Source organism: Cotesia typhae, unplaced genomic scaffold (assembly GCF_013202065.1).
Source record: "Cotesia typhae breed Kobodo isofemale line unplaced genomic scaffold, CoteBio_Ctyphae contig_4, whole genome shotgun sequence".
In the NCBI taxonomy this organism is placed as follows: Eukaryota; Metazoa; Arthropoda; class Insecta; order Hymenoptera; family Braconidae; genus Cotesia; species Cotesia typhae.
The window spans coordinates 4665423-4686697 of record NW_027423748.1 but is presented as its reverse complement, the minus strand read 5'-3'; the positions used below and the strand labels follow the sequence as shown (position 1 = coordinate 4686697).

General features: G+C 27.8%; 3 protein-coding genes and 1 long non-coding RNA gene across 5 annotated transcripts; 2 read left to right on the top strand and 2 right to left on the bottom strand.

Moving 5' to 3' along the window:
* Positions 1-4155: 4155 nt before the first annotated feature.
* LOC141527145 (uncharacterized) lies at positions 4156-5008 on the bottom strand. The gene is made up of 2 exons (XR_012479149.1): positions 4950-5008; positions 4156-4888 (listed from the first exon to the last, which is right to left on the bottom strand). It is a non-coding gene; the product is annotated as an uncharacterized LOC141527145 (long non-coding RNA).
* An 8800-nt stretch (positions 5009-13808) lies between these two features.
* Positions 13809-16910, top strand: LOC141527756 (proline-rich protein PRCC). Its single transcript, XM_074243399.1, has 3 exons — positions 13809-14515; positions 14808-14861; positions 15774-16910. Exons 1-3 carry the CDS (start codon positions 14120-14122, stop codon positions 16647-16649), a joined length of 1326 nt encoding a protein of 441 aa, XP_074099500.1. The 5' UTR covers positions 13809-14119; the 3' UTR covers positions 16650-16910.
* A 133-nt stretch (positions 16911-17043) lies between these two features.
* LOC141527757 (uncharacterized) lies at positions 17044-19051 on the bottom strand. 2 transcript variants are annotated; one of them, XM_074243400.1, is made up of 3 exons: positions 18970-19051; positions 18037-18133; positions 17044-17972 (listed from the first exon to the last, which is right to left on the bottom strand). In XM_074243400.1, the coding sequence occupies exons 1-3, from the start codon at positions 18996-18998 to the stop codon at positions 17166-17168; spliced, it is 933 nt and encodes a 310-aa protein (XP_074099501.1). In that variant the 5' UTR covers positions 18999-19051; the 3' UTR covers positions 17044-17165. The 2 variants fall into 2 exon arrangements, with proteins under 2 accessions (XP_074099501.1, XP_074099502.1); XM_074243401.1 differs by lacking the exon at positions 18970-19051 and adding an exon at positions 18829-18866.
* A 191-nt stretch (positions 19052-19242) lies between these two features.
* Positions 19243-20661, top strand: Endos (endosulfine alpha). The gene is made up of 3 exons (XM_074243402.1): positions 19243-19384; positions 19572-19691; positions 19776-20661. The coding sequence occupies exons 1-3, from the start codon at positions 19340-19342 to the stop codon at positions 19944-19946; spliced, it is 336 nt and encodes a 111-aa protein (XP_074099503.1). The 5' UTR covers positions 19243-19339; the 3' UTR covers positions 19947-20661.
* The last annotated feature ends 614 nt before the right edge of the window (positions 20662-21275 follow it).

Genomic DNA, 21275 nt, shown 5'->3' with positions numbered 1-21275 from the left:
TGTTATTAGTCATCGGACATTGTTTATACATTTTTAGTGATGATTTCCAAAAAGGAAGTAATATTTATTTTATCTGTAAAATTTTTTATAAATTATTATATTTACCGAGTAGTTACAGTAAATACTATTGTAAAAAATTCTTCATAATAAGGATCAAAGTTCTAATGTTAATATAATTATAATCTAATTATTGATTGTGTTTTTTTATTATAGTTAGTTGGAAGATACCGAACAAACACTGGTAAAATATCAAAAAAATCTGAAAAGCGGTTGACCTGCAGGCCATCCCTAAAACTTCCCACTATTTCCGAGCTCAAAAATTTAAAAACTGTTTGAAAACAACATTTTTTCTAATTTTTTAAACTGCAATACCTTTTGAAAAAGTCAAAAAGTCTATTGTGAGATTTTAAGTTGACTGATCAATGAATTTAATAATTATGTTAAACAAATTAAAAAAAAATTTTTTTCGTTTTTGCATTTAAATATCTTTTAAATGGTTCTATCAAATAACTCCAAAATGTAATCAGATCAGAGTCTCAATAAGCCTTTTCAAATGCCATGTTGCACATTTCAATTGGTATATATCTATATGTATATATATAGGAGACTTTCTATAGATATAGTCACTCATCACGATATCACTGGAACTATAAGACCCAGAGACTTGAAATTTGGCAGGAATATTCCTTTCGCCGAGTAGAGGTCAGCTAAGAACGGATTTTACGAAATTCCACCCACAAGGGGGGTTGCAGGGGCGTCAACAATGAAAAATTCCCGTTTTCAAACTACTCTCTAAACATGAATTTGTGAAAATTCACTGGAATAAGTGAATATTCACTAATTGTAAGTGCCAATCGAACCACTGCCAATTCCAAGTGGTTCGATTAGCACTTAGAAAAAATGAATATTCACTTATTTCAGTGAATTTTCACTAATTCATGTTTAGAGAGTATAGCTCCTATCGACTTCAAATTTGGTAGGAATCTTCTGTAAGAGATGTAGAAATAATCTATCAATGAATTTTACGATATCTCGCCCCACAGAGGGTTGCGGGTGTAGGTATTAACAATGAAAATTTTTAATTTCCAAGCTATAGCTCCTATAGACTCCAAATTTAAGAAAAGTCGTCTACATATGATACAAAAATGATCTAAGAACGGATTTTACACCGAATCACCTCCAATAAAATCGCGGGGTGGGTGTTAACAATAAAAAATCTTAATTTTTTAAATATAGCTTGAAAAAGCTGCAAATTTGGTAAGGATCTTTTATTTGTCATGTAGCGATCATCTCAATATGGATTTCAGTAAATTCTACTTCCGATTCGATGGAATGTAGAACCTGTGCAAGTCAAAATAATACTCCAATTGAATTTAAAGTCTAGATCTAAAACTAAAATTCTATAAAGTGCCCAGCGGAGCGGGCAGGCAACAGCTAGTTATCTATATAGACTTATTCTAGCAATATAGTACGAAAAAATTTTTTTACATGCACACCTGCTAAAATAAGCTAGAATGACTTTTGATAATATTGTCATTATCTTGTATATTTTCATAAATTAATTAAAAATTTAATTAATAAAGTTTCATAAAAAATACAGAAAAAAGTAAGATTAAATTAAAATGAGATTGAAGTTTATTTGAATGACAGTGAGATATTAAAATTGAACAAATAATATAAAATTAAGATAACTATAAAATGAGTAGGAAAATCTAATAAGAATAGAGAAACAATTATAGGACAAACGGATAGAAAATCCGTCGTTGGCAAGATATAACGACAAGGGTAAATGAAAAGAGAGTGTGAGAGAGATTTGGAGAAAGTGGTTGAAAAGATGAAAAGACGGAAACAATAAAGATAGAACGTGAAACGCACACGAAGGGTACAAAAGATAAAGAGCAATGACGTGCTTGGATAGATCAGCAAGACAATGACGACTGTAGCCAGGGGAAAAGGATAATTGAGCGATTTGAGAACCGTCAAGAGGCCCTGCCGTAAAGTTTAATTATTTTCCGATAAAGTGGAAATTATTCGCGAATGAACGAAGAGTTATTGGCGATATTCGTACTTTTATTAAATTTCTCTTTCCACCATTTCATTTTTCATCCGTTATATCTAATTCATTTTATATCGTCTTGCTCATTCTCTCTTTTTATTCTCTTCTTCATCAAGATTAACCAATATATTAAAGCAAATTTATGAATCTGTGATGAGCATTTATTTAATAAATCTCCAATGAAAGTCCATTATTTTTTTAACATTTAAAAAAAAAACAGCAGGCAATAATGAAACTTTAAAAAATTGAATTCATTTAACTGCATTTAACTGCACGTTTTTAAAATAGAAGTTTAAAATCATTTCTATAAGCCGCATGAACAATAAAATCATCACACAGGTTGTCTTAGAAGTTGATCATTTTCAATTTTTGAAAATTCCGACTAGTTCTTTGCCAGGCAAAGAACGTGCTCTTCAACTGCTCGTCATTTAAAGTCAATTTACCAACTTGAAAAATGACCATTGGTCATTATTTGAATTTAATGGTGGTTATGGCGCAACAAATTATTAATAAATTAATCAAAAAATGACCGAAAAATTTTTGACGACAATTTCACAACTAATTTGTTGCACAAGCCAGGTTTTTTTTTTCTAAAAATTTTTGATTTTTAAAGAAATTTCCCTGGAAATGTTTTAAATACTCATCATGGTTAGAAATACTTATATATGATTATTTATTAATAAATTTAAATTCATAAAAAGTATTATTATTATATAATTTGTTTCTTCGAAGTTTCACTTATATTTTAATCAAACTAAAAAAAAAAAAAAATGCTCAAAAAAATATGACGTCAATTGGTCGTCATTTGACCGAAGTCAAAATTGACAGTCGTTTCACATCAATATTGTTCATCAATTGCGGTGCAATAAAATGAACTATTAATGCATCAATTATCTGTTGCATGCGCCCTACGTCACATGCGAATTAACACATTCCAGATTTATCTCAGTTTCTTTTTATCTGATTATGATTGAAAAATATTACATTTACCTGCTAATAATATGTCAAACTGTTTATATAATTATTATCTGAAAAATAAAATAATGATATAAAAAAAATATTCGCTTACAAAGCTTATATTGCAATATCTTCTTCTTTTTACTTGAATTTTTATTTTTCTACATTTTCCTGCTGTGTCATGCAATTTTGAGCTACATTCAAAATTTTAAATCTCTAGTCATCAGAAAATTAGTGTAAAATTAATTATAAAATGCCTTCTGACCAGACAAACATGAAATAAAGTTAGTTAAGTTTAAATTTAAAATTAAACAAATTTTTTTTCGCTCCATCTGGAAAATCCAAAGAATTTTTCAAGTTAGAGGTGATTAAAATTTGTAACTCAGCTTTTTGTTCAAAGTCCAAGGCGAATAAGTGAAAAAAGTCCATATTAAATTGAATGTAATAATTTTTGGTCCTGAATAAATATTCCAATTAACAGTTAGTCTAAAAAAAATCGCAATGAAATTTTAATAGTTTACTGTTCCCGAAAAATAAAACAAGCTCATCTTAGTTTTTTTTATTTGCTAAATAAAGAGTTATTTTGATCCCATCAATGAGCGCATTTGTAACCAGGGGGTTTAGCCCAGGTCCAGTTAGCTACCCCTTTCCTCTTTAGAAAGGGCGCCATTGGGATTTTAGACACGGTGTCCTAGAAACCGGGGAACATGAGAGGGGAAAGACAGGGTCGTGAGAAGTCTGAGAAAGGCTGTAAATAAAACTGAGAAACATTATTTATAACAATTAAAATGGTTTATTCAATCAACTTACAAACTTAACAATTTTCTTATAAACTAACTTAATTGTGAGAACCTCTTACCTACGCTGGCCCTTGCCAATTATTCTTATCACTAAATAACTAATTTTCTTAACCTCGTCACTCCAACGGAATACCTTACTATCTCAATTTCCTCGTCAACCTGACGGAATACCATAAAATACCAATTTATTACCTCGTCAACCTGACGGAATACCAATTAAAACCTATTCCCGACTGCGCCCCCGACTCAGGCGTCTACGCAGTGGTTTCCTAACTTAATCCGTTGTACCCCCGACTCGGGCGTCTATACAACGTTTCTAAATACTCACTAAATTCCATACAAAAATCGTCCACCGGACGCTAACTTAATACCCACTTTATCCGAATTTCTAATTCTCTAAATTCCTGAAATTTTACGCTTAACATTTCTTTAATACAAAATACCAAATTCACTAATTTACTTCATTACCAAAATTTCTCAACTAAATTCATTAACAGTTTTCTCAATAAATTAATTCACTAAATTTACTAAATTAATTGAATTTAGTCCAACGGCCTAGAATTAATTTTACAAAATTACAAATTTCAAATTCTACAAATTTAACAAGCCTCATTAAATATTGAAACTACATATATTCCAAAATGACCTTGATTATCTAAATTACACAAATGCTTCTACTATTTCAATTTTTACCAAGATAATTTTACTTAAATAATTTCCCATAACTAAAGGACTTGTAATAACTAATAAATGACGTTGATGAATAATTGACTTATAAAAGAATCTACTAAATTAAAAGTGACATCGGAGACAATAGCGATCATTAATTGACAAAATTTTATTACAGTTAATTCGGCCTCTCAATTTTCAAATTCAAGCTTGGCCTGAAATAATTGTAATAATAATACCTGACTTAACTTTTACAACTCTCCAAACGTTGAGTGATGTCCTGGTGGAAACTGGCGAAATCAGCGGCTGGTTGGTCTCTCTCTCGTCTTCAATGAACTATCTGACTCCAAGTAAAGGGTTCCCAATTCCGGATCGTACATTGACTTCCTTCTTGATGGTCCTAAATCTTAATGACAGAATTTACTACACAGCACTACACTGACTCACTGTTTTGCCAAAAGCCTTACTGTCTCAAAGCGTCACTGGCTCAAAAGCCTGGCTCAAAAGGTGTTACTTGTTCCAAGGGCTGGCTCAAAAAAGCCTCGACGTTTCTTTTGTCGGCTCTTTTATAACCCTCAACTCCGAGTTCTCGAACTTTCCTATTGTCAACCCCGCTTCGTTTTTGGGGACAGCAGTGGGGACTTTCGATTTGCATGCCCGGTGACAAGTCTGAACTACTTGTCAAAAATCGAACGGTAAGGGAAAACCCTCATTTATCGTGGCGTCAATAAAGTGGTCGATAACGACCATGGGAAGTTCAGTTTTCCCTGTTACACATTAAAAAAAAATTAACTTGATTCGAGAGAAAAATTCTTGAACCAAAAAAAAACAATTTTGAAGAGGATAATTGTTTTGAATCAAGACCAAAAATTCCTGAATAAGGTAAAATTTCCTTAAATCGTGAAAAATTTATTATTTAAAGGATTTTTCTACTCAAATCAAGAAGATGAAGTTCTTCAAAATTATATACTTGATTCAAGAAAATTTTTTTTCTTGAATCAAGTATATAACACAATTTACGTTCGTTGTTCATTATAAAAACTTTGTATATTTTCCTCGATTTTCTGGGCAAGAAAAAAAAAAGTTTTTTTAAATAATCTAAATGCAATAAAGAATTGAAAGAAGATGCATTGATAATGATACTTTACGATGGATTTAGAAGCAAATAACATTTTGTTAATTTTGCAATGAATCGTCTAGTCGTCATTGGATACTGAGGAGAAACGCGCGTGAAAGTCAAGTGGGAGAGATGAAACGCTCGTGCTATTGTACTGATTCAGTTGGGACGGGTATGATAATAGGTTGACATCTGCATTCATGACACTCCCCTCGACAGTTCTCACTAGAAACGAAATTAATATTGTTAATTACAGTCTCTGATATTTACAAAATTAGTTACAGAAGTGTGAACTTTCTTAAACTTCAAATACTTAAGTACTTAAATAATTACTTTTTGTTTTATTATCATTTATCATTAGCATTATTATTATTATTTTTATATACAATTAATGTCACTTGATCTATATGTATAGTATTTATCGAAAAACACCTCAAGGCATAAGATACTTTGTATGATGATAATAATAATGAGTTAGAAATTGATTTGTGGGTTCGAGGTTGGCAAACCGCTATTATATTATGTGCCCTTCTAAAAACTGTCAGACCCAGATCATCGTCTCCAACTGGGAAGTCTAATTACCACACAAGAAAACAACACACCGCTAACATTATGCTTGATAAATTTATTATCATTATTTTATCAACATATAATATTTATCATTAAATATGTGAGCAATAACTATTATTGTAATTGTTAGTGGCTGAAGAAGTTACAACAATAGTGATTGAGCTTGACTAATATATGGAAGTTAATATAAAAAATAATAAAAAAATTTCAACCGAGAAAATCATTTTGAAGAAAGTTTCTGTACTAAGTCAAGTAGAAAAGTTCTTGAATCAAATGAAATTTACAATTTTTTAGTTTAAGAACTTTTTTACTTGATTCAAAATGGTCTAACTTTTTTAAACTATGATCTTAATTCAAGATTATTTCTTTTGAATTAAGTTAATTTTTCTATAGAATGTATTAGTGTTTTAAAAATAATTTTTTTTTCTAAAAAACGTCTTTTCATTAATTAATTTAAGTTGATATAATGATAAAATTTTAAATATACCAAAGAAAAATTTAGAGAATTTATTTATTAATTGAAAAAGTTTAATAGCAAAATACTGATGGGCCATTCCATGCCACACAAGAAAACAACGCACCGCTAACATTATACTTGATCAATTTACTTACAATTATTATTATTTTATCAACATATAATATTTATCATTAAATATATGAGCAATAACTATTATTGTAATCGTTATAGTGTCTGAAGAAGTTACAACAACAATGATTGAGCTTGACTAATATATGAAAGTTAATATAGATATACATTTAAATAAATGTGTATATATCTATACATAATAAATTTGAGTGTGTTATATTAAAGTAAAGGAGAGAAAGAGAGTGTGGAAGCTGTTGAGCGGCTTTTCGCACTCCAAAAGCACTAGGACTATAAATACAAAATGGATTATAAGCGCATCGTAGACCGAGAGTTGCAGATATTATCGGTAATAGCGCAATTATGATAATAGCAGGCAATTCTGGGCAAAATTCAAGGGAGAAACGAGCGAACTGAGACTACTAATGAAGGAAACAGTTAGTTTCAAACGGCCTCCCAATAATTATCTCGGTAGTCATCCATATGGGGGTCCTATCCCCTCTCCCCTCAAACGCTCCTATATATATATTAAACTTGCGTGTACAATGCGCGAAATTGTTCACACTTCCCTTGACATTAGTCTATATGTCCGGCACTCCGGGATTCCTACGCCAAAGTAAATCATCGACGATTACTTGTCGCGCCGAGTTTAACTTTGTTCAATTATTTCGGGTATGATGAGCATAAAAAAAGTCCAGAGTTGACTAAAATGTATTAACCAAGCTGAATGAAAAATATCAGTAAAAAATTAAATGTATTTATTAATTAATCATTATTAAATTAGCAATTGCTGAGTCGTAATTGATTTTGGTCAAAGCTCATAGAACATTGACGTGGTGTTAAACGATAAAATTACATGCTCTTCGAGCAAACTTGGTGCAGACAATTTAGAGAATAATCAGACCATTGAATGCCCAATAGAACTGTGTATGAGGTAGCAAGGGAGAGGGAGAAGGAGAGAGAGAAAACATATGTGTAGTATATAGTATATAATAGCATACAGTATAGGGCAGAAAGGATTGCAAGTCAGGTAGCTTGAACCTTGATGTGTTAATATTGGTTTAGCTAATTTGATGGTTTAATCAATTTCCGCGGGTTGACAGGAGTTTAATAGTGATGTCATCGTTTTCACCATCAAGTATATGCTTCGGAGTTAATCTCGCTCGACGAGTTAATATTCCGTCAATTAAATGAAGTTTCAAAAGCACCCGTTATTATATTACACAATAGCTACTCTCTATAAGCATTTATTTAAATAAAAAAATTTAGCTAATTTATTTAGTTTTTTTTTTCTTTATAGTAACAATACATTGTTTAAAACTAGCTTTTATTGGACTTGAGATGAAATTTATGTTTTTTGGAAAAAAAATTTTTAACTTAACACCAATTATAATCTTGAAAAACTGTCATAAATATTTATAATTTTTTATTTATAAAATTCAATTATACACAGAAAAAAAATGTTCTTGAATCAAGTGTACAATTTTGAAGAATTTAATCTTCTTGATTTGAGTAGAAAAATTCTTAGACTAATAAATTTTACTTGATTAAAGAATTTTTGGTCTTGATTCAAGACAATTACCCTCTTCAAAATTTCTTTCTTGGTTCAAGAATTTTTCTCTCGATTTAAGATAATTTTTTTTTTCAGTGTATTAATACAATTAAAACCAGCTCCGTCAATTGATCTCAAAATTTTCAAAATGATATTTTTGGGTTTGTTCAAATTTATTTCTAATCATGTAAAGAACATGTGCAGGAAAAAAAAATTTTAATTTTTTTTAAGCAATATTTTTTTGAGAAATTTAGAGTCCAGAACGGCATTAAAATCTATTTTCAAGTATTGTAAAAGCTTTTACACGCCCTACTCTGTTTTGCGCCTTTCACGCCTTCAAATATTGGCTTTTATATTTGTTCACATTATATATCGTAATATTTAATGTTATCCCACTCCGGAGTTCGATATACTATTTGTAACTGTAAAAACTAACCAGAATCTGAGTAAATTTTGATATTTATTTATTTTTGTGTGAAATTTGGAAAAATTCGTTTTGAGTAAAAACTCATCATTTTGTTATCTAATAAAATATAGACAATATATCTATACATATAATTAACTCCAATTTTAACTGAAGCTTGGAAATGAAATTTACAATTTTTTAGTTCAAGAACTTTTTTACTTGATTCAAAATGGTCTAACTTTTTTAAACTATGATCTTAGTTCAAGATTATTTCTTTTGAATTAAGTTAATTTTTCTATAGAATGTATTAGTGTTTTAAAAATAATTTTTTTTTTTTAAAAAACGTCTCCTCATTAATTAATTTAAGTTGATATAATGTTAAAATGATAAAACTTTAAACATACCAAAGAAAAATTTAGGAAATTTATTTATTAATTGAAAAAGTTTAATAGCAAAATACTAATGGGCCATTCCATGTCAAATCGACAAATAGTTAAAAACTGGGGAGCTGATTTTCAAAAAGGTATCTTTTCATATTATAAAAGAGCAGTTTTTTGAGCTTTTTAATATTAATTACTTCAAGAATTATGAAGATTTCGGAATAAAAATCGAATTGTAGCTTCATAACCGATAGCAGCACTTTGTAGCTAAATTAAAAAAGTTCAATGAAAATATTTATAATTGAAGATAAACAGTTTTTTGTCTCGATTAATCAAAAATGAAAAGATACCCTTTTGAAATTCAACTCCTCAACTGTAATTGAAATATAGAAACTGACTTTAAGATTATGTCCAAAAAATAAAAAAAAAAAAAATTAAAAAATAATTTATTATTTAATATTTCCACGTCATGTATTTAATTTTTATAATGCTCAAAATTACAATACTATGTATCTGCATAACTTTATATTAATTAAATATTGCAAAAAACGAAAAAAAATTTTTTTTTGAAATTCAAAAATTCATATTTTTGAAAAAAAAAAAAAAATACCCTTCTCAAAATTTCAGAATCTATTAAGATCAGTACAAGGCATTCAACAAAAAAACTTGAGCCAAAATTTTAATTGCAAACGTCATTTTTAACGGTTTTCAAAAATTCAAAATTTTACAAATTTGGCATTTTTAAAAATTTTTTTCCAAAACATTTTTTTCTCAATAGCCCTAAGTGTTCCCTTTCAAACAAATAAAGGGCCATTCCTGTATCTATAATAGCATTCAAGATATTACAAAAAAAAAGATTGAAAATCTGAAAAAATTGCGAAATTTTGAATTTGCATATCTTTGGAAAAAAAATTTTTTTGTTTTTTTTCCTTTGGCAGAACTTCGTTATATGATAAAAGAAAACTTCTGACCAAAATTTGTCCAAATCGAAAGGGATCGATTCCAACTATTTGTCGATTTGACATGGAATGACCCAAATATATTTAAAATTTTTTAATATAATTTTCATTGACTTTATCATAAACGAAATGTTAAATTTTTTTATGGTCATTGGTAAACACAAAGCCACAGCATGGAGAAATAATTAATAAGAGACAGATTTTGATGTGAAAAGAAAAAAAAATAGAAGTTTTATGGATAGAGAGATATAAATCGGATGGAGAATAGCTGCGATGAAAGAACGAACGTTAAACGTGGTATTATGAAAGTACTGTGTCGAGCCTGGGGCATAGCATGAAGCTCTATCTACTCGTTCACCGCCGCGAATTAAAGATTCGAGCGACCGTGTTCGCAGTTTTCGTTTGGGCGGCCTAGCCCTGTATGCAGATCCCCGAGCGCGCATATTAGGTAGAGGTACGCAGTTAGGCAATAACCGCTGTCAATAGAACCCTACTACCTCCTCTGGTGGAGTGGCCCCCACTTGAAAATGCTACTCGCTAAATTAGGTAGGTTATATGGACTTCGTTTCATTTGCGAGCAAACTTTAATAAACGCTTAAATTGCATAAAAGAGCGAGATTTTGCAGACGGACGGTAATCAGAACGGATATCAAACTTACGCTTTTTGACTGTTCTAATAATGTTCTGGATAATAATTATTTCTGTACTGTTAATAAAAAAAAAAAAAAACTTTATTCGATAACCCTTACAGTCAATTTTCACTAATTAGGATTATTTTTTTATCATTAGATCGAGAAAATAAATTAACATATTTGGATTCGTTTTTAAACTTCCCGCGAAGGAAATTGAAAATTTTCAAAAATCGGGAAGTTATTGGTTTTACCCCGTTTTGCAAAAATCGAGTTTTCATCAGATCTCGACGTTTGAAACCGTTCATTTAATAATGAAAGAAATTAAACAATTATACATCCTGAATAAACTACTGGGCATTTTTGTTCATTTTACGAATTTCATGTGAAAAAAATTACACTTTAATTCTTCAAAAATTGTATGTCTATATATAAATTATCGTAATGACATGATTGCTACTGAACGAAAATTATATACAGTTACATGTAGAACCCGATCAAGAAATTCGAAAGAGGCATCGTCGAAAATACATACAATTCACAGTTTTGGATCAAATTTACTCATTAAAAAATAGTTTTGAATTATCAAACTGAATAAGTTGTCTTGGACTTTGATCACAGTATTTGACTAAATGAAGATTCATTCGATTTCGGTAATCTGTAGGAAGTTATAAGAGCTACTGTAAAAAATTAGTGTTTTTGAAACCTTGCTCATTTATAAATTTATGGTTGCACGATGTCTTGCTAGGATGTTCAAAACTTTTTGTTTGATCCAAATGTCCGTTAAGAATATTAGCTCCACAACAAAACGTCATAACACTGAAGTTGACAGATATTAAAAATTATTTTGAAATTTGATAGCAATTAAATTATTAAAAAAAAATTTAATTAAAAAGTTTCACACGTAAAAATTAATAAAAATTACAAGTGAAAATTTTTAGAAGCATTTTTTTTTTGTAATTAATTTGTTAAAAAAAATTTTAAAATTGACAGCTGACCGCTAACTTCAGTATTATCAGAGCGTTAGATATTTTCTTCTATCAGCAAGAAAAGAATTTCCGATATATTCATACGCTTGACGACAATCTATGAAGACATTTTTTTTACCATTTTGATATTTAATGTGGTTTATAAATTTTCTTTGTACAAATTCAAGCTTCTTAATCTGATAATTGTAAATCGGGTCCCATATCACGCACTCATCCTCTAGAATCGGTCTCACTGGGGTGTTAAATTATAAAACTACTGTTTCATCATCCTCGAAGTCTTTACTTGACCTCAGTATGTTACTAAGTATGAGGTTAACTCTGGTCACTATATATTATTCAAATGCATCTCAAATGTGAGCTTATTGTATGATACTGAAATTGAGAGACATCTGATCATTTTTAACGTTTTTTTAACAAACAAATTATAGTAAGAAAATTTGATTTAAAAATTTCATCTTTAGAAGCTCTGAAAAATTATAAATGACATTTTTATAAATAATTTTCTAAAAATCTAAAAATTTTCAAGTGCCTGTTAACTTCAGTTTCATCTTATAGGAGACTTTCTATAGATATTGTCACTCATCACGATATCTTTGGAACTATAACACCTAGAGACTTGAAATTTGGCAGGAATATTCCTTTTGCTGAGTAACGGTCAGCTAATAACGGATTTTACAAAATTCCACCCACAAGGGGAGTTGCGAGGGTATTAACAATGAAAAATTCCCATTTTTAAACTATAGCTCTTATCGACTCCAAATTTGGTAAAAATCTTCTGTAAGAGATGTAGAAATAATCTATAAACGAATTTTACGATATCTCACCTCACAGAGGGTTGCGGGGGTGGGTATTAACAATCAAAATTTTTAATTTTCAAACTATAACTCCTACAGACTCCAAATTTGCTGGAATTTTCTGTAAGTGATGAAAAAATAATTTATGAACGAACTTTACGATATTCTACCCTAAAGAGGATTGCGGGGACGTTAATAATGAAAAATTCCCGTTTTTAAACTATAGCTCCTATCGACTCCAAATTTGGTAGGAATCTTCTGTAAGAGATGTAGAAAAAGTCTATGGGCAAATTTTACGATAGCTCATCTCACAGGGGTTTGCGAAGGTAAATGTTAACATTAAACATTTTTAATTTCCAAGCTATAGCTCCTATAGACTCCGAATTCTCATTTCAAATTTTTTTCGTCGTGTCAATTATTATTTATTTTTGAAAAAAAGCCACGCAAACATTATAATGATTGCACATTATAAATTACAATGAGTATTAGCTGAAATAATTACATGGATACAAGAAATATGCTAATTCGATAAAATTTGTAGATCTAAAAATACAATTCTATAAAAATCGCAGCGAAGCGGGCGGGTAATAGCTAGTTATGATTCATATAAATTCCCAAATCTCTAATCTCGTCAACCTGAGTTATTATAAAAAAAAATTTAACAAAAGTATTCCATGACATTAAATTTAGCTGTCACTTCACAATTGCTTTAATTTTTTTTAACAAATAAGTTGCAGCAAAAAAAAATTATCAAAAAAATGGACTTGTAGAAATTTTAATAAATCAAAAATGCAATTTTTTAAAAATAATTTTTTAAAACGAATTTTTTTGTTAAAAAAAATTAAAAAATTGTCTAGTGACAGCTAACTTTAATGTCATAAAAATTCCACATGTGAAAATGAGAAAAAAAATTATGTGGAAATTTTTAGAAGCATTTTTTTATTGTAATTGACTTATAAAAATTCAAAAAATAAATTTAATTAATTTAAATTTGTTAAACAATTGTTAAAAATAAATTATTGACGTACTTTTCAATTGTCGACGTTATATCATGTACTATTTAATTACTCTCTTTATCAGCTGTTACATAGTGAAATTTCTGTAAGCTATTTCAATTTTTTTTTTTTTTTATAATTACTTTCGTTTTATTAAAATAATTTCTAACAGGTGTCACTACTTGTAAGTTAATACCCTCGAATTTGTAATAACGACGGAGTAAACCAAGCTCTTGTCGCCCTCTTTATTTTGATAAAAATCATTTTATTATTTATAATGCTGAAGTTAGCCGTCAGCTGTTAATTTTAAAGATTTTAATAACAAATCAATTGCAATAAAAAAATGCTTCTAAAAATTTTCACTTGTAATTTTTATTAATTTTTGCTCGTGAAACTTTTTAATTAATTTTTTTTTTTTTAAATTGCATTATTATAAAATTTAAAATAATTTTTAATGTCTGCCAACTTCAGTGTCATCATTATTTTGTGGGGTTATTTGAGTAACGACCACACAAGAGTACAAACGTAAATAAAGTTTAACCTTCAACAATAAAGTTTCTAAAATTCGTGTAAATTCGTTTGGAAATTTTTTTTAACAAATAATTTATGTTATTATTGTGATAAAAAATAGATTTCAAATTGTTTTCAAATAAAATTTTCATTATGAGCTTAGCAGGTTTGGTGGCATATGACAGTAGTGATGAAAGTGACAATGACGATTGTCCAAAGGAAAACACAACAAAAAATGTTGAAAGCACAATTAGTTCTGATAGTTTAAAAAATAGTAAATTAATCCAAAATAATATAGAATTAAAATCACCCGAGCCAAGACAAAAAATTCAAGAAAATTGTAGGTTAGACTCGAGCAATGATGTAGATAACTCGTCAGATAGTTTATTTTTTAACATACTCCCAAAACCTAAGAATGAGATTATTAGCGAAGAAATTGAAGAAGAACTTGATGATATTCCTATTCTGTCTATGAAAAACATAAATATCGAAAAACCGATTAAAAAAATCAGAGAGCCAGTAAAAATATCAATTCCATCTTTATCTGATGTAAGTTATTTTTTTTCAAGATTTTCTTTAATTAATTATGACATTGAAGTTAGCTGTCACTTGGCAATTTTTTAATTTTCTTTAACAAAAAAATGATTTTTAAAAAATTGCATTTTTAATTTATTAAAATTTCTACAAGTCTATTTTTTTAATAATTTTTTTTGCTGTAATTTATTTGTTAAAGAAAATTAAAACAATTGTGAAGTGAAAGCTAAATTTAATGTCATTAATCAATTAAATTATACAGTTTTAAATCGATTATCTAATTTTGATTTTTTTTTTTCTTTTTCAGTTTGACGATGTTGAAAAACCGACCAAAGTTGTTCGAAAACCTCAACTATCAAAGGTATAATAATGTGTTTCTTAAATAATAATAATAATTTCCAGAATACTGAAATTATGAAGCTTTTGATAATTTTTAAAAGTTTTAAAAACAAAATTTTACGTGCGAAAGTTTGTTTTTTACATAAAATTTCAAAAAATGGTCAAAAGTCTCTGGATTTCACTATCATGACGTAAAAATAACAGACATTCGATAATCGCAATATTTTGATTAATTAATTATGAATTTATCTTTAATTTCAACTGATTAATTTATAAATTACAATTAAAAAATTGTTGCTATGGTGTCAGTTATGTGCTCACTTTGCATTCATGTTTTTTTTAATCCTCCTACCAATCTGAATCAAAAAAATAAAAAAGATTATTAATCTACAGTAATGTCGCTATGGTTGGAACTACGGGAAAGTTAAAAAAAAATTTTTTTCAAAAAATGGCGAGTGACTTAAAAATTAAAAAAAAATCACTTTTCTTGATTTCTTCGAATTTTTTAAAAGTAGTAAAAATTGAAATTTGGGGATAATCATGGTTCCAATTGTTAGGAGGATTGGAATCGTGGGTATAGTCAGGAGCCAATTTTTTGAGATCCCCCTACTTCATCAGCTGCTAATTTTTTGAATTTTCAACTTTTTTTATTTTTTTTTCTGTATTCGTATAATATTAATAAATAACTTATAAAAAAAAAATAGATGGTAAAAATATTGATTTCCTTTTTTTTTTTTTTTTTTTTTTTTTTTACGGCACTTTCAAAAATTACCTGGAATTCATGCTTCTAGACCCAGGACCCCCTTAACACAAAATCGGTTTTATTTTTTTCTCTTTTTTTTATATTTTTCTTTAACTTTTCAATGTCTTATTTCAATATTCCTAATATTGATATGAAGTTCATTAAATAACTAATTATTTGTTTGATCCACAGGGATTGCCAGGAGTATTAGCCAAACTCCCTGCGCCGAAAAATGAATTAATTAGTACCAAAAATATGGTTCCTCATGTTTTGACTAAAAAACCAAGTTCAGTTACACCATTAGCGTTAAAACCAACTCAAATGAAAAAGAGCGCTCAAAATCATACCCAAATCAATAAACAGGTTGAAGAAACTAAAACTTCAAAGGCCCTCGATGCCATCACATATGCTTCAGACTCTGAAGATGAAGAGGATCCAAAAGTCAGCAGCAAAAGCGGTATTGACTTTTTTTCATTATCTGAACCTGTAAACTTACCAATTTCGGAACAAGCTTTAGCGTCGCATCTATTACCGATGCCAGAAAAAATGGAAGTTTCAAATTGTACTGCTGAAACTACAAATGATGATGAGGAACTTGAAATCAACGATCAAGATCAAAGGACATTAACAAGTACAGTAATGAATTTACCGAGAGATGAGATATTAATGAAAAATAAAGCTGCAGTTGGTCCAAAACTGCCAGTACCCGAGCAAGAATTCCGTTTAGACAGCGAAGGAAATGTTGCGTTTGATGATAAAGCTATTGAATATCTTTGTGGGAAACGTGGAATTAAACGGAAACATCAAATCGTTAATGAAACCGAGATAATTGATATTAATGGTGAAGACATAAAACCAGACAAACGGGATTGGTTAATAAAAGCATTAACTGAAGAGCCAGTACAAAGACCAGTATCACTTGGTTCTGGACCCAGTGGTCAATCTAAAAAGAAACATCAAATTACATACCTTGCTCATCAAGCTAAAGCTATGGAGCTTGAACTAAAAAACCAATGGGCTGCTAATAAACTTGCGAGGAGGCAAGCCAAATCTAAATATGGATTTTAAAACACTTGAAAAAATTTACTTTATATTAAATTACACTTTGTTGTTGTTTATACCTCTAAATCTTATAATTTAATATTAATTCTTAATTTATTAAATTAGAAATTTAATGAAAATTAACTTAGCAGATAGTTAACAATTTTAAGAATCTTTGTAACGAATAAATTATGGCAAAAAAAATTTACAATTATGCGGTAAATTTTTAACATTAATCTTCATTGCATATAAGAAGATAAATATTTTAATTATTTTGTTGCAAAATTACCATACATTTACATTTAATTTATAAAATCTAGAGGCGTAAATTCTAACAAAGCATATAACTCAGTGTAACAAATTTTATTGTCAAAAAATTAATGTTAATATTGTAAATAAGTAAATAAATAAATAAGTCATCTTTCGTATTCAAGATTGTTTCTTTTAATTGAAATGTTCAATAATTTTAATGATAATAATAAACAAGTTGGAAAAATAAATATTTTAGTCTTGGAGTAATAACTATTGTAAATTATAAAACAATTATTGGTGCATTTTCTCTTCAAGTAGTCGTTTAGTTTCTTGGCGTTTTTTCTCTAACTGTTCGACAACAGCTCGTGCTTGTAAAATGTCAGGCGGTAAATCACCGTACTGACTTAATGATTTATTAATCGTAGCTAATTCACCAGCTGACTGCATGTACTCTTTATGTTTTTCTAATATTTTATTCTGATAATCATGAGGTATGTCCATTAGTGCTAGTTCCTGTTCCTTGGCACTTAATGCTTTGTTGTAATCATTCAATTTAGTTGATTTATGAACTATATTTGCATAATCATTTTCGTTGTCTTTACTTTTTGCAACAATAAATTCATTTAAAGAATTAACATTTTCTTGTACATAATGAAATTTATCCTGAATATTGGCATATTTATTACACAAGTCCTCATATTTTTTTTTCAAATCTCTATCCTCCCGTGATTTTTTTAATTCATCTAACTTTCTACGTTCCATGTTTATTAATAATTTATTTTCGTCAATTTCAGTTAAATTTTCTTTCCTTAAAATCGCTGTTATTTTATTCAACCCTGTATTTACTTCTCGGGACAATGATTGTGGCTCCAAATCTATTGCACTTAAAATCTTATTAGTGTCCCTCTCAAGGACTTTATTTTCCGCTGATACTTCATGGATAGCATTTAATAAAAGTTTAAGTTTATTAATAATATCGTCGGTTGTATCCTCTTGGAGAAATTCTGGTCTGGAACTTATTTGTGTTGCTGACAAATATCTCATGGCTCCAATTGTATTATCGCCACTGATGGAAATCGGCGTTGAATTCATCATAGACTAAATAAATAATAAAAACATTTATTTATGTGATTGATTATTGACAAGTTTACAAAACACTTACCTTTTTACTGAAATCCATTGTTTTAAATGAAAAAAAATCAATTAGTAATTCACAAGGTGACGAAAAAAATAATAACGACTTTTCAGGTGACAGATGTCTACAAAAATTTCAAAGTAAATCAATGCTACCAATAAAATAAATGATACTGAAGTTGGCAGATGTTAGAGATTATTTTAAAATTTTATAATAATGCAATTTTTATAAAAATATTTAATTAAAAAATTTCATATGTGAAAATTAATAAAAATTAAAAGTGAAAATTTTTAGAAGTATTTTTAAAAATTTTTAAAATTGACAATGACGGCTAACTTCAGTATTATCATTAAATTTAGATGAAAATAAATTTAGCAGGTATTTAATAATTTTAGAATTTTTTTAACAAATAAATTATGGCAAAAAAATTATTAAAAAAATGAACTTGTAAAAATTTTAATAAATTAAAAAAAGAAATTTTTTAAAACAAATTTTTTTGTTAAAAAATTTTTAAAATTGTCAAGTGACAGCTAAGTTTAATAAAAATAAATTTAGCAGATATTTGATAATTTTAGAATTTTTCTAACAATTAAATTATGGCAAAAAAATTAGGAAAAAAATTGACTTTTAGAAATTTTAAAAAATTAAAAATGCAATTTTTAAAAATACATTTTTGGAATTAATTTTTTTTTTTTTTTAATAAAATTACAAAATTCTATAATGACTGCTAACTTTAATGTCGTCTAAATTGGTTGTTATTAAAATAACAAACACTTGTTATTTTAAAAATTACAAAGAGTATAAAAAAATCTTTATTACTTCAATAAAAATAATTTAATCATATTGTAATATTTAAAATAAATATGATGACTTAACTTTCTTATAAAGCAGTAAAATATGAACAATAAATAAATTATACCACAAAAAGTAATTTCAATAGTCTGTTATAGCTAAATTTACTTGCGAGAAGTTGGCAGCAATTGCAACATATGACGCTTGAATGGCTGTCGTTCTATCAGTAGAGTTTATCTACATTTGACACTATTTTAATATTTTAATTTTCATGAAAATTATTATTTATAATTTAATTTACAAATTTAAATAGTTTCGGTAATTAAAATATTATTAAAAAATAACTTAACTTGGTATTATTTTAGTTGGTTTCATCCAAATAAGTGTTTCAAGTAATTGTACAGTACGCTAGTATCGCATCAAATAAATAGAAGTTTCGATGTGCGACAATTTTGGAGGTTTCGAGAGGTGACTGCCGAGGGTAACTTGTCCAAAACGTAGTCTTATTGAAAACAATAGTATTCCAAAACGTGCTAAAATGAATGACGAACAAACAGCTATTGAAGTTCCACAAGCAATGGAGGTAATATATGTATTTTTTAATAAACATTCTACAATAATATTATTTATTCTATCCGATTATTCAGTTATAATTATTTAATATTAAATTAATTAACACTACGCTTCAATTGTTTACTTAACACGCTATCAATTAGCATTAGTGTGTGACGTTGTGGAATTTATTTTAATTTATATATTTTTTTCGATAGCTTTCATCAAATGACATTGAAAAATTGGAAGAGGTTAAATTGAAGGCTAAGTTTCCTGTTACTGCTGGCCATCCGATCAGTGGACATTCAGCTTTTTTGCAAAAAAGATTAGCAAAAGGAGTTCGTATATTTATTTGCATTATTCATACATATTTACTTTTCTAATTTATTTTATTTTTATCGTTTATTTTTTTATAATTTTAGCAAAAATTTTTTGATTCGGGTGATTATCAAATGGCAAAACAAAAGTCAACTGCAAAACCTAAACCAATTGGAGTTTTGCCTACTGGTGATGCTATTCCAACTCCAGAAACCGTACCCCAACGTAAAACATCGATTATACAACAGAAGTTTAACACATCAAGTAGTTCGTAAGAATTTTTTTTTTTTAGCTATGACTATACTGGTTATAAAATCATTGATTAACAGCCATTTAAATTAAATAATATTTAAAAATGCCTGATTATAAAAAATAATTGGTAATTCAAAACAATTTCATGTAAATTTTATTATTAAATATAAAGTATTGGTTTTACACTTATCAAATAGTAAAATTATAGTCAAAATGATTTCATACTTTGTTAAACATTTTATTGTATAAATTAAATCTTAACTCAAATTATATTTACCATTTTTTTTTTTTTTTTTTTTTGCGTTAATAGTTGGTTGAAATGTACTATAGACTTTTAAAAAGTTATTCAAAGTAATAGTATATGAATATTTTTTAGCATCAGTAAAATGCTGAAATAGATATTAGAATTGGAAGTTAAAAGAAAATTTATTTTTTCAAATAAACCCTCGTATAGTTGTATAAATAATAAATAATTTAAACATACTTGTTACAAATACACAATACTTGAATAATTAATTATATACAAGTATACTATAAACGCAAAAATAAATTAAACATCTCGGTAGATTTGCATTTTTTTGAGCTGCTGTGATGTGCTCAGTAAGACTATTTCATAAGAATCCAGATTTGTGTTAAAGATCTGAGATTAATAAAAGTACTTTGAATATTGTATTTTCACGTGTTGTAATCACTAATGTAAACGTAATATATTCAATAAATTAACGCATTTCTTATTTATTTTATCATTATTATTTATTAACTAAAAATAGTTTGCTATCATATTTATAATAATTTAAAATTATCACTGATTTACTTATCGTTTCATTTGTAAACATACTTTCGAAAAATTTGTTAATATGTTAATTTAATTAATGAAAAAGATCAGTTAATAAAAATTTATCACAAAATTATACATTCTGATTTTTCAATTCTTACAACAGTACAAAATGTATTGTGCCGAATATCACATTTTTTTCTTCATAAGTAAATTATATATATTAGGGTGGCGCAACAAAACCGACTACTTTTTTTTTTTTTTTTTTTTTTTGGAGTCTCGAGTGAAAAAATGTTAGTTTTTGATGTTTTAAGAGCCCTCTCCAAAGAACAGCTCAACAAAAATTTTTAAGAGATCGCTCCGAATTTTTTTAAATTTCAAAAATCGAATTTTTTTTTATTTTTTCTCGTTACGGTATAATTTTATAGATAAAAAAATAAGTTTCAATTTAAAATTTAAATTTTGAATGGTCGTTCATAATTTTTTTATTTACTAGTGCATTACTTTAGATTTTTTCGAGCGACCTTTTAATATTCAAATTAAAATTCCATACATTTTTTTTTTTTTTATTTAATAA

What these genes read in the sequence shown, in the direction of transcription:
- LOC141527756 (XM_074243399.1), top strand. Translation starts at nt 14,120, where the DNA reads ATGAGCTTAGCAGGTTTGGTGGCATATGACAGTAGTGATGAAAGTGAC. An exon ending in CAATTCCATCTTTATCTGAT is followed by an intron (nt 14,516 to 14,807) that starts GTAAGTTATTTT and finishes TTTCTTTTTCAG; the next exon opens with TTTGACGATGTTGAAAAACC. An exon ending in GAAAACCTCAACTATCAAAG is followed by an intron (nt 14,862 to 15,773) that starts GTATAATAATGT and finishes TTTGATCCACAG; the next exon opens with GGATTGCCAGGAGTATTAGC.
- LOC141527757 (XM_074243400.1), bottom strand. Translation starts at nt 18,998, where the DNA reads ATGTTGCAATTGCTGCCAACTTCTCGCAA. An exon ending in TTGCTGCCAACTTCTCGCAA is followed by an intron (nt 18,134 to 18,969) that starts GTAAATTTAGCT and finishes AAATTTTTGTAG; the next exon opens with ACATCTGTCACCTGAAAAGT. An exon ending in CAATGGATTTCAGTAAAAAG is followed by an intron (nt 17,973 to 18,036) that starts GTAAGTGTTTTG and finishes TTATTTATTTAG; the next exon opens with TCTATGATGAATTCAACGCC.
- Endos (XM_074243402.1), top strand. Translation starts at nt 19,340, where the DNA reads ATGAATGACGAACAAACAGCTATTGAAGTTCCACAAGCAATGGAG. An exon ending in AAGTTCCACAAGCAATGGAG is followed by an intron (nt 19,385 to 19,571) that starts GTAATATATGTA and finishes TTTTTTCGATAG; the next exon opens with CTTTCATCAAATGACATTGA. An exon ending in AAAAAAGATTAGCAAAAGGA is followed by an intron (nt 19,692 to 19,775) that starts GTTCGTATATTT and finishes TTATAATTTTAG; the next exon opens with CAAAAATTTTTTGATTCGGG.